This window comes from Arvicanthis niloticus, chromosome 24 (assembly GCF_011762505.2).
Source record: "Arvicanthis niloticus isolate mArvNil1 chromosome 24, mArvNil1.pat.X, whole genome shotgun sequence".
In the NCBI taxonomy this organism is placed as follows: Eukaryota; Metazoa; Chordata; class Mammalia; order Rodentia; family Muridae; genus Arvicanthis; species Arvicanthis niloticus.
Genome location: NC_133432.1, coordinates 15,206,491 through 15,221,043, shown reverse-complemented (window position 1 = coordinate 15,221,043; position 14,553 = coordinate 15,206,491). Strand labels below are relative to the sequence as shown.

Below are 14,553 nucleotides of genomic sequence, written 5' to 3'. Positions count from 1 at the left end.
GTCAAAATCATGTCCCTGCTAGAGCACCAAGCAAATCAGTCAGCTGCTCTGGACAAATGTGAGGCGACCCCATATCCCACACCTGGGATAAAAACATACTTTTATACTATCTCTGTTTTACAAAGAAACCAAAATTCCGAAATCATCACTGCCTAGACCAGACTGGCCTCAAACTCAGAGATCAATCTGTATCTGCTCCCCAAATGCTGGATTTAAAGGCTTGCACCACCACACCTGGTTTAAAACGGTATTTTTGTTCACAACCCTTGAAAATGACCTAACATAGCTGTTCATAAACAAGGCATATTCATTTGAAAAAAATATGTATTTAACAAAAAACTTTAACTTAACCAGCATTAATATAAAACACAAAATACTGTTTTTAAAAAGAATTGTTTATTTACTGAACCCGGGGCATATTAGATACACAACCAATTTTAAATTTACATCTTTTAATTCAATTCTGAAGTGTTTTCACAAACACACACACACAAAAAAAAATTGGCATGCAACAGCTGCCCTAGGTGAAAGCGTCACCTTACCAACAGACTGTTGCAAGGATATCATCGAAGGTTGAAAAATTATTTGTCCTGAACATGAACCTGTAACAAATTTAAATTAAATTTATAAAACTTGTTACTTGTAGTTTTCCCCTTGCAAGATCAAAAAAAATAAAATAAAATATCCAGGTAACTAACAGACATTAGTTACCACATAATCCTGGACTGCCCACACCCAAAGCAGAGCGCCTTTCATTAAACCCATCATCAGAGAGACAGTCTCTTCATTTTATATAAACAAAACTGACATGTGCTAAAAAAGAAAAGACCCCAGAGGACAAACAAACCCTAGTGCTGACACTGAAGACCATGGCCCAAAGCCGCTGACTAAAAGGATAGCAGTGGCTGCCTATCACTGCAAGCAATCCCAGAAGCTTAACCCTTTGGCTTGAGAAGTGCAGGCTTCCACGTGAGGGATTGGATCTTCCTAAGTGCCAACATGGGACAGACTATGCAGCACACAGGGACAGCAGTCTTGTTCCCGACACCTGGGAAACTGGGTTCGACAGACTGCTAAGTTATTGGCTGCTTGTGTCAATTCAATTAGAGGTGATTCAGTTCTAAGGTTCAATATAAAACTTTAGGGGGAAGTGTTGTGATGAGTCTGTAAATCAAACTCAGGAGAAGTATGAGTGCCAACCTGGTAACATGCCCCGTCAGGTCTCTTCGCCCCGAGGTGGGGCCACAAGGGTCAAGGTTCAGATGGCTGTTGCTGTAGTAACAAAATTAGCATCTGGTGATGAAGCACAGCCAAGGGACACCTAGAATCCAGTTAGCTAACAAGTATTGTCAGGCTGTGGGCTACTTCCTGGACAAACAGCATTTATTATGAAAAACAAAGGTAAAAACATAATAAAGACCATAGTCCCATACAGCATTGACAGCCTCTGGATTCTTGGAAGGAGCTGAATAATGGGGCTGCTTTCAAGTAAGAATCATAGGCCAATCAAATGTCAAATTTTCACTCTAACTCTCCTAAACAGGTTTTCCCTAACACCTACTAATCACAAAGAAACATAAGTCATGAACACTCAGAAAATAAAAATGTATAAACTAATGACATTATTATAACCAAGGTGTTTGGTAAACAAGTAAATCATGAATTTGGGATCAACAGGAAAAGGCCTTTTAAACAACCCTCCGGACTTCAAAAAATCTCTTCAGGTAGTAGATCTGTCCCAATGTCATGGCAACTAGAACAAGAGCTTCGAAGAAGGACCAAAGGACCACTCTGCTGTTTGTGTTGTCGTTAACTGTGGAGGAAAACAAAGAGACTTTAACAGCAACCTGACTGTCATCATCTCTCTGTAACACAGCACCACCCAGAGCCTGATTACTACTCAGCCCACCCAGACCCAGAGATTCATAGCTTTAAGTGACCTTAAAAACCAAGCATGCTGACCCATCCTGTAATTCCTACATTCTACATTCAAAAAGCTACAGTGGAGGATCACTGGGTGCCATGCCAGACAGTTGGCAGTGGCACACGCCTCTAGTCCCAGCACTAAGGAGGACAGTGGATCTCTGAGTTTAAGGCCAGTCTGGTCTACAGAATGAGTTGCACGACAGCCAGGACTACACAGAAATCCTGTCTCAAATGATACTATGTATCAAGACCCTACCTTAGAAAAGAGGAACAATGACTTGCCCAAGGTCATACTTACAGGGTTAAAACTCATGTCAGGCTTCTCTCACCATAGACCTCTAAAAGCTTAGGGGATTTGGGGCTAGGAAGACTGCCTAGCAGTTACTAGCACATACTGCTTATAAAGAACTCGTTTGATTCCTGGCAGCCAGATCAGATGGCTCACCACAGCCTGTAACTCCAGCTGCATGGTGTCTGACACCCTTTTCTGAGCCCTGTGGGCACCCTGCTCACATGCACATACCCACACTCAGGTACATATGGCAGAAAAGGAGAACCAACCCAGCATTATCCTCTGACCTCCACACTCATGCCATGGTCTGAGCAAGGCCACATACATACAAAACACATGAGTATTTTTTAAAATATTGATTCAACAAAATAATGAGCCACTGTTGTCCTTGGCATTGGTTCTCAACCCTCTGCTATGTGGACTAATAGCAGTTACTAATAGACAGGACCCAATACTTTCAGAGATGCCACCTGCAAGCTAGTGAGTGATAGTGGGAGAGCTATCACTCATCTGGGTACTTGATCTGCTCTCTTATTCTTTAGTTGATCATAAAAAAAATTTTTTTAAACACTGATTTATTGTGAGCATGTGTACTTATGTAGAAGTCAGAGGATAAATTACAGGAATCTGTCTCAAAATAAAACCTAACTTTTTTTTTTTTTTTTTTTTTTGCAGGAATCTATTCTCTTCCTCCACCAATCAAGTTCTAACTCAAGTCATCAGACGTGGTGGTGAAGACCTTGACCCATCGAGCTTTCCTGGGATAGAGAACTGACTTAGCAGTTAGTACCATGTGCTGCAGTGGACTGGGTTCAGTTCCAGGCGCCCAAGAAGCTGCTCACACCCACTGCTAACTGCAGTTTCAGGGGAGCCAACACCCTCTTCTGGGCTCTGTGAATACTGCACACGTGGTACACCCACATAAAGGCAAAGCACTCACGCTCATACAATAAAAATAAATACATCTTAAAAATAAACTCAGAGACTCTTTAAAGCTCATGCCTGTTTGACATGGTGATGCACACCTTAATCCTGACCCCTAGGAGAAAGAGGCAGGTGGCTCTCTTGAGTTTGAGGCCAGCTTAGTCTGTATAATGAGTTCCAGGAGACACGTAGGGGTACAAAGAGACCTTACTCTCATTAAAAACAACAACAACAAAAGCAATGAATGGACTGGAGAGATGGCTCAGTGGTTAAGAGCACTGGCTGCTTCTTCCAGGGGTCCTGAGTTCAATTCCCAGCAACCACATGGTAGCTCACAACCATCTGTAATGGGATGAGATGCCCTCTTCTGGTGTGTGAAGACAGCTACAGTGTACTCACAGATGTACTTTTGAAAACACCAAAAACTGCAAACAAACAAAATCACCACAGGCAACCATTTCTGGCATAGAATGATTTTCAGCAATAAAAATGTAAGTCATATAAGTCTCTATAAACATGTCTCTCACAGACCACCCCTCAGTAAAGCTATGGTATATTTGCAAAACTATACACAAGGGGGTACAATCACCAGTAGCCCCTGTCCCAAGTTGTGCCGGTAACTTACTGGCTCTGTGTATCCGCTCCCGGACTTCCATGTACTCCTGTTCATGCTTTACGGCTGTCATTGCCACTGCCAGCTCATTGATCATCTCTTCTAGTTTGTTCTGATGAGCTGTGCAGGGCAAAGAGACAGATCAGCACACATTTAGTCAACTCTTTTCAAAAAATACTTGTTAAATAAAATACTCTCAGACTCCTCAGGCACACAGAAGCAGCTAGCTTTAGAAAGAGCTCAAGCACCAATGTGAACAGCTGATGACAAAGACCGCTCCTCAAGAGCCGCTCCTGTCGGCTCTGCTGTTTTCAAGACAGTGTCATCATGAGCCCAGCCTGGCCTCAGGCTCACAGGATAGCCAAGGCCGGACTTAAACTCCTGACCCTCCACCCCCAAGTGAGCATCACAGACACATACCTCTGTACCTAGCTTTCCGAGCTTTTTTTTTTTTTTTTTTTTTTTTTTTTTTTAATTTTTTGAGGCAGGGTCTCACTATGTTGTCTTGGCTGGCCTTAAACTCAGCAATTTGCCTGACTCAGCCTCTCCCTCCTGAGTGCTGGGGTTAAAGGTGTGTGCCACTAGCTTCCCAGCAGAGGACCCACTCTATTCTAGAGTAGGGAAAAAAACTATGCAATGCTTGCCAACTAGAGAACAATTACGCCTAAGGAACTGCTTCCAATTCACTCTACTGACTACTAATGACAAAAAGAAAAGCAGCACAGAGCAATATACTTAAACCCTCAATACAGAGCAGACTGGGAATGTGTTTCCGTTGGCAGAGAGTGCCCAACTCAGAGGAAGCCCTTTCTCTTTGCCCACCATTAGAGTCCCACAGACTGTTTATGGTGGCACACGTCTAGGATGAAAGCACTTGGAGACAGAAGAGCCAGAATTTCCTTGTTGCTGTTGTTGAGACAGGGTCTCACTATTTCCTTTGGCTGTCCTAGAAGTCACTATGCAGTGCTACCTGCCTTGGCTTCCCAAGTGCTGGGACGACAAATGCACTACACAACACCATGCCTACCTAGGAGGACCAGGACTTCAAGTTTATCCTCTGCTGCAGTTGGACTGACACCCTGTCTCAAAAACAAATGCACAACAAAAACTAATATGCAAATAACAGTTTTAAACTAAAATGGAAATTTACATTTAGAATCATGTAACTTTGATGTTAATTTAGCACAAAAACAGGCTTTTAAATGTACAAAGCCAAGCACAAAACTTAGTTTCACTCAGGAAAAAAAAGCCAGCCACACAGGGCTCCAAGTGTCTGACCCACAAAGTGCAGTGGCACACACAAGGAAAGACAAGCCCAAGTGACAGAAGTTCTCAACCAGGAACTCGGTTATCCCAGTGTGGGGGTGGGGCTGCAGAGGGGGCATCCGGGAGATCAGAGGACAACCTTCAAGAGTTCTCTCCACCATGTGAGTTCCAGAGATCAAATTCAGGCCCTCAGACCTGGCCCCACCACCCAGGATCCTCTAATGAAGCCCTTCTGCTGGAAATGATGGCACTTTTTTCTTTCCTTCTTTTCTTTCTTGGTTTCTGAAGACAGGTTTCTCTGCACAGCCCTACTATCCTGGACCTGGATCTGAAGTCCACGCCCAGCGGTGGTGGCTATTTTAATCCCAGCATAGAAGGCCGAGGCAGGTAGATTTCTGTAAGTCTGAGGCCATCCAGAACTAGACAATGAAACCTGGGGCGGGGAGCTGGTCTGAAGACTATGTTCCGAGGCAGTACTACACTAATAAGAACAGGCAGGAAACGGACAGCTCAATGAGTGCTAAGAGAGTGTCAGGTGCAGCACCCCTGCCCAGGATCCAGCCTCAGATGAGATTCCCATTCCTCTAAGCACTCCTCAGTTTTCAAGTCACAGGCCTCTCTGCTGAAGGGAGCTGAACCAGAAAGGAACCACCTCTAAGCAGCCTCACTCTAGAAGCCCATGTTCTATGTCAAATCTTTCAAGTAGGATTTCTTAGGAGGGGCACTTTGACCAGAACAAAAAATGTCTCCTGATAGCGCCTAACATCTCAAAAGGAAAAACCGACCCACTCGGAAACTATCATTTTAGAGAAGGGTCAACAGCTGCCACCAACAAGCGAAAGGGACTATTCTCTCACTCATAATTAAGCAAGTTCAGTTCTGTAAATGACACTGAAAAATCATAGGAATTAAATAAAATTCTTACATCTATAGACTTCAAAACCATATAAAAACCTTACCTTCATTGTGAGGGTACTCCTAAGTGCTTAGTGTTGAATTATATATGTCATAAGTCAATACTGTGGAATGTGGTAACGGAGGCCAGCTTCCACGAATTCTACCATGTGCTGGCAAAGGGGGTATGGGGGTGGGGGAGTACTGCTGCCTCCTGAAAGCAATAATGCAGTGTCTCCAGAACCAGCCAGAGGGCAGACCTGGGACACAGACCTGCAGCCTCAGCTACTTGGGAGACCTGAGGCAAAAGATCACAACTCAAACCCAGTATGGGTGACTTCGTGAGGTCCTATCTCAAAATTTTAAAAAATATATTAAAATCATGGGGGATGCAACTCAACATTAGTGTGCTTGCCAACCATGCACAAAGCCCTATGTTCATGCCCTAGCTCCATCAAAAAATAAAGAAAAACAAAAACAAAAACTATTACTACTACTACTACTACTGAGACAAAAAAAAAAAAAAAAAAAAAACGTGTGAACTTAATAAAGCCAAAGCAAACATCACATCAGAAACCCTGCAAAAGTGGTGGACAGTATTTTAAACCTACACAAACTTCACATTAGAAACATCAACAGTAAGGAGGTCTAGAAAGCGCTATCTAAAGGGTGTCTAGTAACACATTTTCTTGAGCAGTTAGTTCAACCTTCGTACTATCCAGCATTCGTTTTTAAGCAAAGTCACATAAAAACATCAGTCCTGGTGTTCATATACCAATCAAGTTAAAATAATCTAACCTGTAGCTAACATTAACCAATTCTTCAACTTTACCAAAAATTACAGTTAGTTGTAAAGGGGGTTAATGGAAAAGTCACTCTCATGCCAGCAAACTGAGGTTAGAGAAAAAGAATCAGAAATTAGATACCAGGAAATAAAAAAAGGATGCTAAACCAAAAAACGAGGGTGCTGTCACACAACACATACCATCCCAGGAGTCTCCACCACCTAGAGAAAGTGTAAGGTGTAGACAAAAGAAGGAGTTTAGCTAAACTAGCACCTCTGCAAACGGAAACAGAGGTCCATGTGGACCCCAGGATTAGCAAGTTAACAGAACCCAGGGGGCATGGAGCCTAAAGATTTACACGAACAGTTACGTTTCCAAAATGGACAATCAAAACCACTGAAAAACAAACAGTAACTTCCAGAAACTGGCTAATTACAAGTTACATCCACTTCAACAGGAATTTTGTTTTTAATGAATCTGGAAAGAGAAGTTTAAAACAATCACACACACTGTACTCAGATGGGTGAGTATGACACCTCACCTTCTGTCTCCATGTCTTGTCCCTTGGGAGCCTCCCCAATGTCAATGGTGAACATCACTATCTTTGGAGTCATAGTGGACATCCTATTACTAAAGCAGAACTTGTATGTCCCGTCCATGTGGGCTGCAAACGTGTACTTCCCGCTGGACTCTCGGTCGCCTTTATAGATTCCTTTATTATCTGGTCCTGTGATCTGGAGGCAGGAGAGAAACAGAACTCACTAAATATTTAGGATCCTGAGCAGCAGCCTTCAGCAGGAAAAAAATCCAGTCGGCTAGAACTTAATGAGGCCTCCCTGCAGTGAGCCAGTGCACACTTTGGGGACTGACTCTGCCACTTAATCAAACTAGCATAGTGTCAATGGTTCCTTAAAGCACTTCACTCTGACTACCTTTATGTATTACCTCCAAGTGAAATGTAAACCTCTCAGAAAGAGAAACAGACAACTCTGTGCATGTCTCCAACTGTCTAACTTCAACAAAATCTGGCCAGGCTGAAATCACAACCCAGGAAGAAAGCTTTCCTAAATGAGTAAGTTTATCTATTTGTTTTGAGATAGGGTCTCATTACTGGTCCAAACTGTCCTCAGATTCAGAGATACAGCTGCCTGTCTTGAGTGCTGGGATTAAAGTGTGCCCCAGGCCAGTGATTTTCTAGCAGAAGACCAAAGCCCTTCTCAGGCCCCACCCCAATAGCCACTGGCCACTGTCATGTGTGCTGCACACAGTGGGTGCCACCATGCCCTTCCTTATGAACACCCTAGAAAAAGTCACCAGCTGTTTGTTGTTCCCAAGGCTGGCAATTGGTTTTGGATTTGTGTTGACTGTTGATAACTTATTTAATATATAATTTAACAATTGTACCAAAAAAATAAAGGAGTGCCCCTATCACACCCTACCAAAATGAGTAATTTTATAAAGCGCCTTTTAAGGTTTTTGTGGTCATTTCAAAACAACAAAGAGATGTAACTTATCTAACATGCCTAAGGCTTAGGGAAGGGCACAGGTTGGAAATTAGGAGACCCAAATGCCCACGCAGGAATAATACAAATCAGGTGCCAGGCATAGTCAAACCTTCCCCTTTAAGACTGTGCGTGTACACGGATGTAGGTGCCAAAAAGGGGGGGGGGGGGGAACCGATGTCTTGAAGCTGGAGTCAAAGCTTGTGTTGAGCTCCTACTCTGAACTCCAGGGCTCTGAAAGTGCGACAAGTACTTCTAAATGCGGAGCCATCTCTCTAGCCCAAGCCTGCTTCTTCGAGAGCCAGTCACCTGCAAAACTTGAGAAACTGGAAGTGCTCATCTTTATCTATGGTCTTGGCTAATCCAAGCAGTCTCCAAACTTTTTGGAGTGCCACTTTTGTATACAAGTTCTGCTCAGCTCTTTACACCCAGGCAGGAATACTAGCAAACAAGTTAAAACTACTGTATATGGCCTTTTTTTTTTTTTTTTTTTTTTTTTTTTTTGGATGCTGCAAATTGTCGGGACATGGCGGTACACGCCCTTCATCCCATCCCTCCGAAGGCAGAGGCAGGTGAGTTCGCTGCCAATGAACTACAAAATGCAATCCTGTCTCACAAACCGCGGCAGGTCATTTTTATTCTCCAAAAAAGTAACTTTTCTAAGCACTTCGCTGAAAAACTCTCCTAAGATGAGTGACCTCAGTGCATCCCTCCTGGGTCACATCTGGCTGCTTGCGCAAGGAAGCGGGTAGGAAGTTAAGCTGGTTTCTGCCAAAGCCAGAAACAGCACTTTTCTGCCTTAGTGCTACTCCGCAGCTTCCGATCTACTCTTCAAAGTTTGTTTCCGCGCCATGGCGCACGCGAGCTCTGGGGGACGGAGAAGAACGACGCTGAGCCGCTCCCGCCCGAGCTGACACGCGGCCGCCGCGGGACAAAGCGAAGGGAAAGGCCGAGTCCGCGCCCTAGTTACGAGCGGAGCCCGAAGCCGCTCGGAAAGACCAGCGCTTTCCGAGCCGCGCGGGCAGGGCCCGTCGGGGGGCTGCGCGACGGGCGGCGGCGAGGCCCCTCCCCGGCCCGCGCCCTTGTGAGCGCTGTCCCGCGCAGGCCCCGCGATCTACCCGGGACTCGTCAACCCCCGAGGGGCCACGCGACGGCGCCCCGACGGCGGGCACCGTGCCCGCACCTCCACGTCGATGTCCAAGAAGCCGCCCTCCGCCACCTCGAAGATGAGGCCCATCTTGGTGCCGGAGGTGACCCGCTCGAAGAAGCACTCCTCGGCGTGCGCGTCGATGCTGACAAAGTAGCCCGAGGCCGTGGCCAGCAGCGCGGCCAGCAGCACCAGCAGCTCTGCGAGCGTCACCATGGTGCGGCACGGGCCGAAGCCGGGACGCGGACTGCGGCCTCCGGAGCCGCCGCCACCGCTGCCGCCTCAGCCACCGCCGCCTCAGCTCCGCCCCTTCCGGCTGCGCCTCCCGAGGGGGCTGATGCGGGCGCCGCTCATTGGCCGGAGCCGACAGCTGCCACGTAACGGACGCACGGCGGCCGCAGAGGGACAAGGCGGATGCTGAGGCTGGACGGCGGCCTTGAAGAGCCAAAAACCCCTTCAGCTCAAACCCTTCGACGTGGGCTGATGAGCACGTGGACTAGGGCTAGCGAAAAGGCGCTATGCGGACAGAACCGCTAGTTACTTTTGCAGAGGACCGGAGTTCGAGTCCTGGAACTCTCATGGTGCCCCACAACCGTCTGTACCCAGTTCCAAGGGATCTAACGCCCTCTTTTTCTGGCCTCGGCGGGCACTGCACACACATCGTGTCCAGATACTCAAACATAAAATTTTAAACATAGCAATAACTAAAGATCGCGTGAACTTATTCAGGAAGTCATAGTATATAGGGTTTCACAGTTTAGAATTATCTGTAGAGATAGCGAGATTCAGTGACAGCCTCAAAACTGGGTCTCTGAGAGGTGAATGCTAAGGATGAGAACTCCAAATTTTGTGTTGTTTCTTTTGTTTGCTCCCCAATTACCTTGTTTATCTAAGCTGGCAGAGAAGGGAGTGCAGGGATGCGGGGCGCTCAAATCCATCCCATGGAGAACCTCTGAGGATGCTGGAAGTCCATTACCTCTGGCCTCTGAGGGCCAGTGCAGTGCACTCATGTGCACATACTCAACCCCACCCATGTACACAGAGTTAAAGAAATAAAAATAAATCTTTTTTTTTTTTAAATCTATGCGTGCCAAGTGGTGAGTTCAAGTCCAGCCTGGTGTCTATAGAGACTGAGTTCCAATACAGCAGGGTGACACAGTGAAAAACAAACAACAACAGCAGAAGAAGAAGAAAAAAAGAAAGAGAAAGGAAGGAAGGAAGGAAGGAAGGAAGAAAAAAGAAAGAAGCTCTATGCATATGATACTGTAAAATTTCACCTTATTCAGAAAACTGGGCATGGTGCCACAGGCCTTTAGTCCAACCACTTGTGAGGTGAGTTCAAGGCCAGTCTAGTCTACAAAGCAAGTCCATGACAGCAAAGGGTATATTACACAGAGAAACCCTGTATCAAAATAGAATAAAATAAAATACAGTGTTCACCTTGGTCTGCATATAATCCTCCCAGTATCATATAATGGATATAATCCTCACAGAATTGCTGCCAGCCCTAACCCACACTTGGGATTGTCACATTGCCTGCTGACAGCCTACACATCCCTCAAAACCCAATTCAACATCACCTGGATATGGTTCAACCAGCAGCCACTTTGTGTTCAAGGTGCACATTTGTTCTCACTGAAAGTCCAGCTGCTTGTTTGTTGTCTTGAGATGGCCCAGCCTTGTATGTACTACCATCTCGGGGTCACATGAGACTGAAAAACTTTCCCTTGTCACGGGTTGGGTGAGTTCATTAGACTGACTCTGGGATTAGGAGTCTGGCTTGCATTTCTACTTTTGCACATAGCTCTGTGACAGTGACTAGGTTCTGCCAGAGCTCTGAGCCCCAGTTTCCTGGTCTGTAAAATGGGACAGCACAGCAAGCCTTCCACGTCTAACGGATTCGGAAGACCACAGTAGGCAATAGGGGGCAGCAATGTCCCATTTTAGGTGACAGGAGAGCTCTATGGTGACAACTTCTTACAGCAACAAAGTCTCCAACACAGGCTCCTCTTTCCCCAGAAGGTCAGCTCCTTAGAAAATCACCCAAGAACAAATTTGTTTTTATGTAGAAATCCAGCATTAATTCTTAATTTGGAAGTGATTACTATTCTATCTCCCCCCACCATCCAGGATTTTAAATAGGAAAATTTAAAGTCTTGGGAAAATAAAACAAACTGTAGATTGTACGGCTTACTATATAAGCTGGGGCTAGAATTCCAATGCCTTCAGAGATTAGGCAATTTGATTTACATAATAAGAAGTGTAGCAGCCCAGGCTGGCTCCAAACTTGAGGCAATCTCCTGTTTCAGCTTCTTAAGGGCTTGAACTATGGGTATGAGCCACCAGTCTCAAGTTTTAATTGCTGGTGGTTGTTAGTTTGGTTTAGTTTTGAGTCTTGCTATACAGTCCTAACTGGTCTGGAACTCACTATGTAGATCAGGCTGGCCCTGGAACTCACAGGCCCTGTCTCCTGGATGGCAGACTGAAGACCTGCACCACTATGCTCTCTTTTGTATTTAACAAATGCATTTCTTAACACTGTGCTTGTGAGAGTCGCCATACTATTGCACATAAGAATCGTTATTTTACACTGCTGCCTAGTGTGTCAGTGGGTGACTTTATTGATCCTTTCCATTGACAATAGAAATCCCATACATCTCCAGCTTTGCGCCATTTCGAGTAAAGTTGCTGGTGGCATTTTTTCTCGGGGCAAGTTGCAGCCTAAGAGTTGAATTTCTTGGCCCCAGTGGAAGTGAGTATTTGGACTGTCCAGCTCCCCACCCCCACCCACCCCACACACCCTGCTGCACTCCAGACAGCAGGGAGTAAGGCAGTTTTGGAACTGACCACTGGATCCTGGGTTTGAAATGAAAGAGGCTGAAGAGGGAGGGTGAGACCAGGCTTTTCCCCTTCTGAGGCCCTGAAGAGCCACGGTAAGCCTGGGAGAGATTTGACAGACACCATAGTGTTTAAGTTGGGTGGAATTTTTGCTTTTCCAGCAGGGGCGAAGGAGAGGATGAGGATAATCAGTAGAAGTGAGAAGGAGGAAGGATGGGAAGAGGAGGAGGCAGGTAGCAGAAGACAAGGAGATAGAAAAGAAGGAGGCTCAAGAAGGAGGAGGAGGAGGGAGGAGGAGGGGAGCGGAAGAGAAGGGTAGGTGGCTGCAGCAGTTGACAGCAGTTGCGAAGTTGTGGGCTTTGTGAGTGTAAGCAGGAGATTGTTTAAGTACTAGCCTATAGCTGGGTTTCTATAGCTGCTGCTGCTGCCTCTGCTGCCTCTGCTGCAGGCTCTCCCAGCTCAGTATCGTCCTGGAAGGGGCTGCAACCTACAGGCCAGGGTCAGGCTCTCCAGTCAACTTGCCAGCCCTTCTTCAGTTTCTCAGGCCTCTGTGGCCAGAGTTTCCAGGAAGCCATAACTTCTCCATCCACAGAATCAATCAGTGTTCCCCTTCGCCTCTTCTGAGGTTCCTGTGGTCTGTCACCTGCCTATGGCTCTTCCCAACAGCCATGCCTGGGGGATGGGGGGAGGGGTCCCACACTGGCCTGGAGTCTTCTCCAGACACCCACTAGGGAATTTTCCTGTATCTTTTTTTTCTTTCCCCTACAGTCAAGATTTATAACGAGTCCTTGCTGTCATTCTTCCTAGCCCAAATGTTTATTTAAAAGGACAAAAATCAAATTAAAAAGGCTTTACAGGGAGGGGTTTTAATTTGTTTGTTTATTCATTTGGCAGGAAGGGAGGTGTGTTCCAAGCATGCAACAGGCAGAAGACAACACTTGAGAGTCTGTTCTCTCCTACCACAAACATCTGGGGAAAGAACTCCAGTCTTCAGACTTAGTAGCAAGCATTTCTCCCCTTGAGACACCTGGCAATCCAAGGGAGGAGGCTTTTGAATCAGGGTCTTGCTATGTGTCCCTGGCTAGCCTGGGACACAATATGAGACCAGGCTGGCCTCAAACACATAGAGATCTACCTCCATTTAGTTCCTGAGTGCTGAGGTTAAAGACCTGCACTACCTCTTCTCTCTCTCTCTCTCTCTCTCTCTCTCTCTCTCTCTCTCTCTCTCTGTGTGTGTGTGTGTGTGTGTGTGTGGTGTGTGTGTGTGCAGGTGATTTGGGGGACCAGGATCCCTTGGAGATAGTTACAGGTCTCTGAAAGCCACCTGATATGAGAAACCTGTTTCCTGCAAAAGAAGTATACATGCTTAAGAGCCGAGCCATCTCTCCAGCCACCCCCCCCCCTTTTTTTTTTTTTTTTTTCATTTTTCGAGACAGGGTTTCTCTGTGTAGCCCTGGCTGTCCTGGAACTCACTCTGTAGACCAGGCCGGCCTCGAACTCAGAAATCTGCCTGCCTCTGCCTCCCAAGTGCTGGGATGAAAGGTGTCCGCCATCACTGCCTGGCTCCGGCCCCTATTTTTATTGCTCCAATATTACTGCTAAGGCTGGCTTTGAACTTGACAGGTGATCCAGGAGATAACTCGAACTCTGGTCCTTCTGTCTGCATCGATCGACTACTGACATTACAACTGTGTGAACCATGAGTTGGCACACCAGGGTATTCTGCCTGTGTTTTGACCATTTGTTTTTATTTTATAGTGTGTGTGTGTGTGTGTGGGGGGGGGGGGGGGGGGGGAGCCGGGCGGTGGTGGCTCACGTCTTTAATCCCAGCACTTGGGAGGCAGAGGCAGGTGGATTTCTGAGTTCGAGGCCAGCCTGGTCTACAGAGTGAGTTCCAGGACAGCCAGGGCTATACAGAGAAACCCTGACTCTCGGAAAAAAAAAAAAAAAAAAAAAAGTGAGAGGGGGGAGGGGAGGGGGAGGGGGAGGGGGAGGGGGAGGGGAGGGGGAGGGGAATGGGGAGGGGGAGGGGGAGGGGGAGGGGGAGGGGGAGGGAGAGGGAGAGGGAGAGGGAGAGGGAGAGGGAGAGGGAGAGGGAGAGGGAGAGGGAGAGGGAGAGGGAGAGGGAGAGGGAGAGGGAGAGGGAGAGGGAGAGGGAGAGGGAGAGGGAGAGGGAGAGGGAGAGGGAGAGGGAGAGGGAGAGGGAGAGGGAGAGGGAGAGGGAGAGGGAGAGGGAGAGGGAGAGGGAGAGGGAGAGGGAGAGGGAGAGGGAGAAGGGGAGAGGGAGAGGGAGAAAGGGAGGGGGAGGGAGAAAGAGAATGTGTACCACATGCAGGCTGGAGGCTGTGCAGGCTGGAAGACAGCTG

The 14,553-nt window shown here is 46.7% G+C and overlaps 1 protein-coding gene across 1 annotated transcript; it reads right to left on the bottom strand.

The window, feature by feature from the left end:
* Nucleotides 1–377: 377 nt before the first annotated feature.
* Nucleotides 378–9,670, bottom strand: Tmed2 (transmembrane p24 trafficking protein 2). The gene is made up of 4 exons (XM_076922912.1): nucleotides 9,386–9,670; nucleotides 7,242–7,434; nucleotides 3,768–3,875; nucleotides 378–1,813 (listed from the first exon to the last, which is right to left on the bottom strand). Exons 1-4 carry the CDS (start codon nucleotides 9,563–9,565, stop codon nucleotides 1,689–1,691), a joined length of 606 nt encoding a protein of 201 aa, XP_076779027.1. The 5' UTR covers nucleotides 9,566–9,670; the 3' UTR covers nucleotides 378–1,688.
* Nucleotides 9,671–14,553: the final 4,883 nt, after the last annotated feature.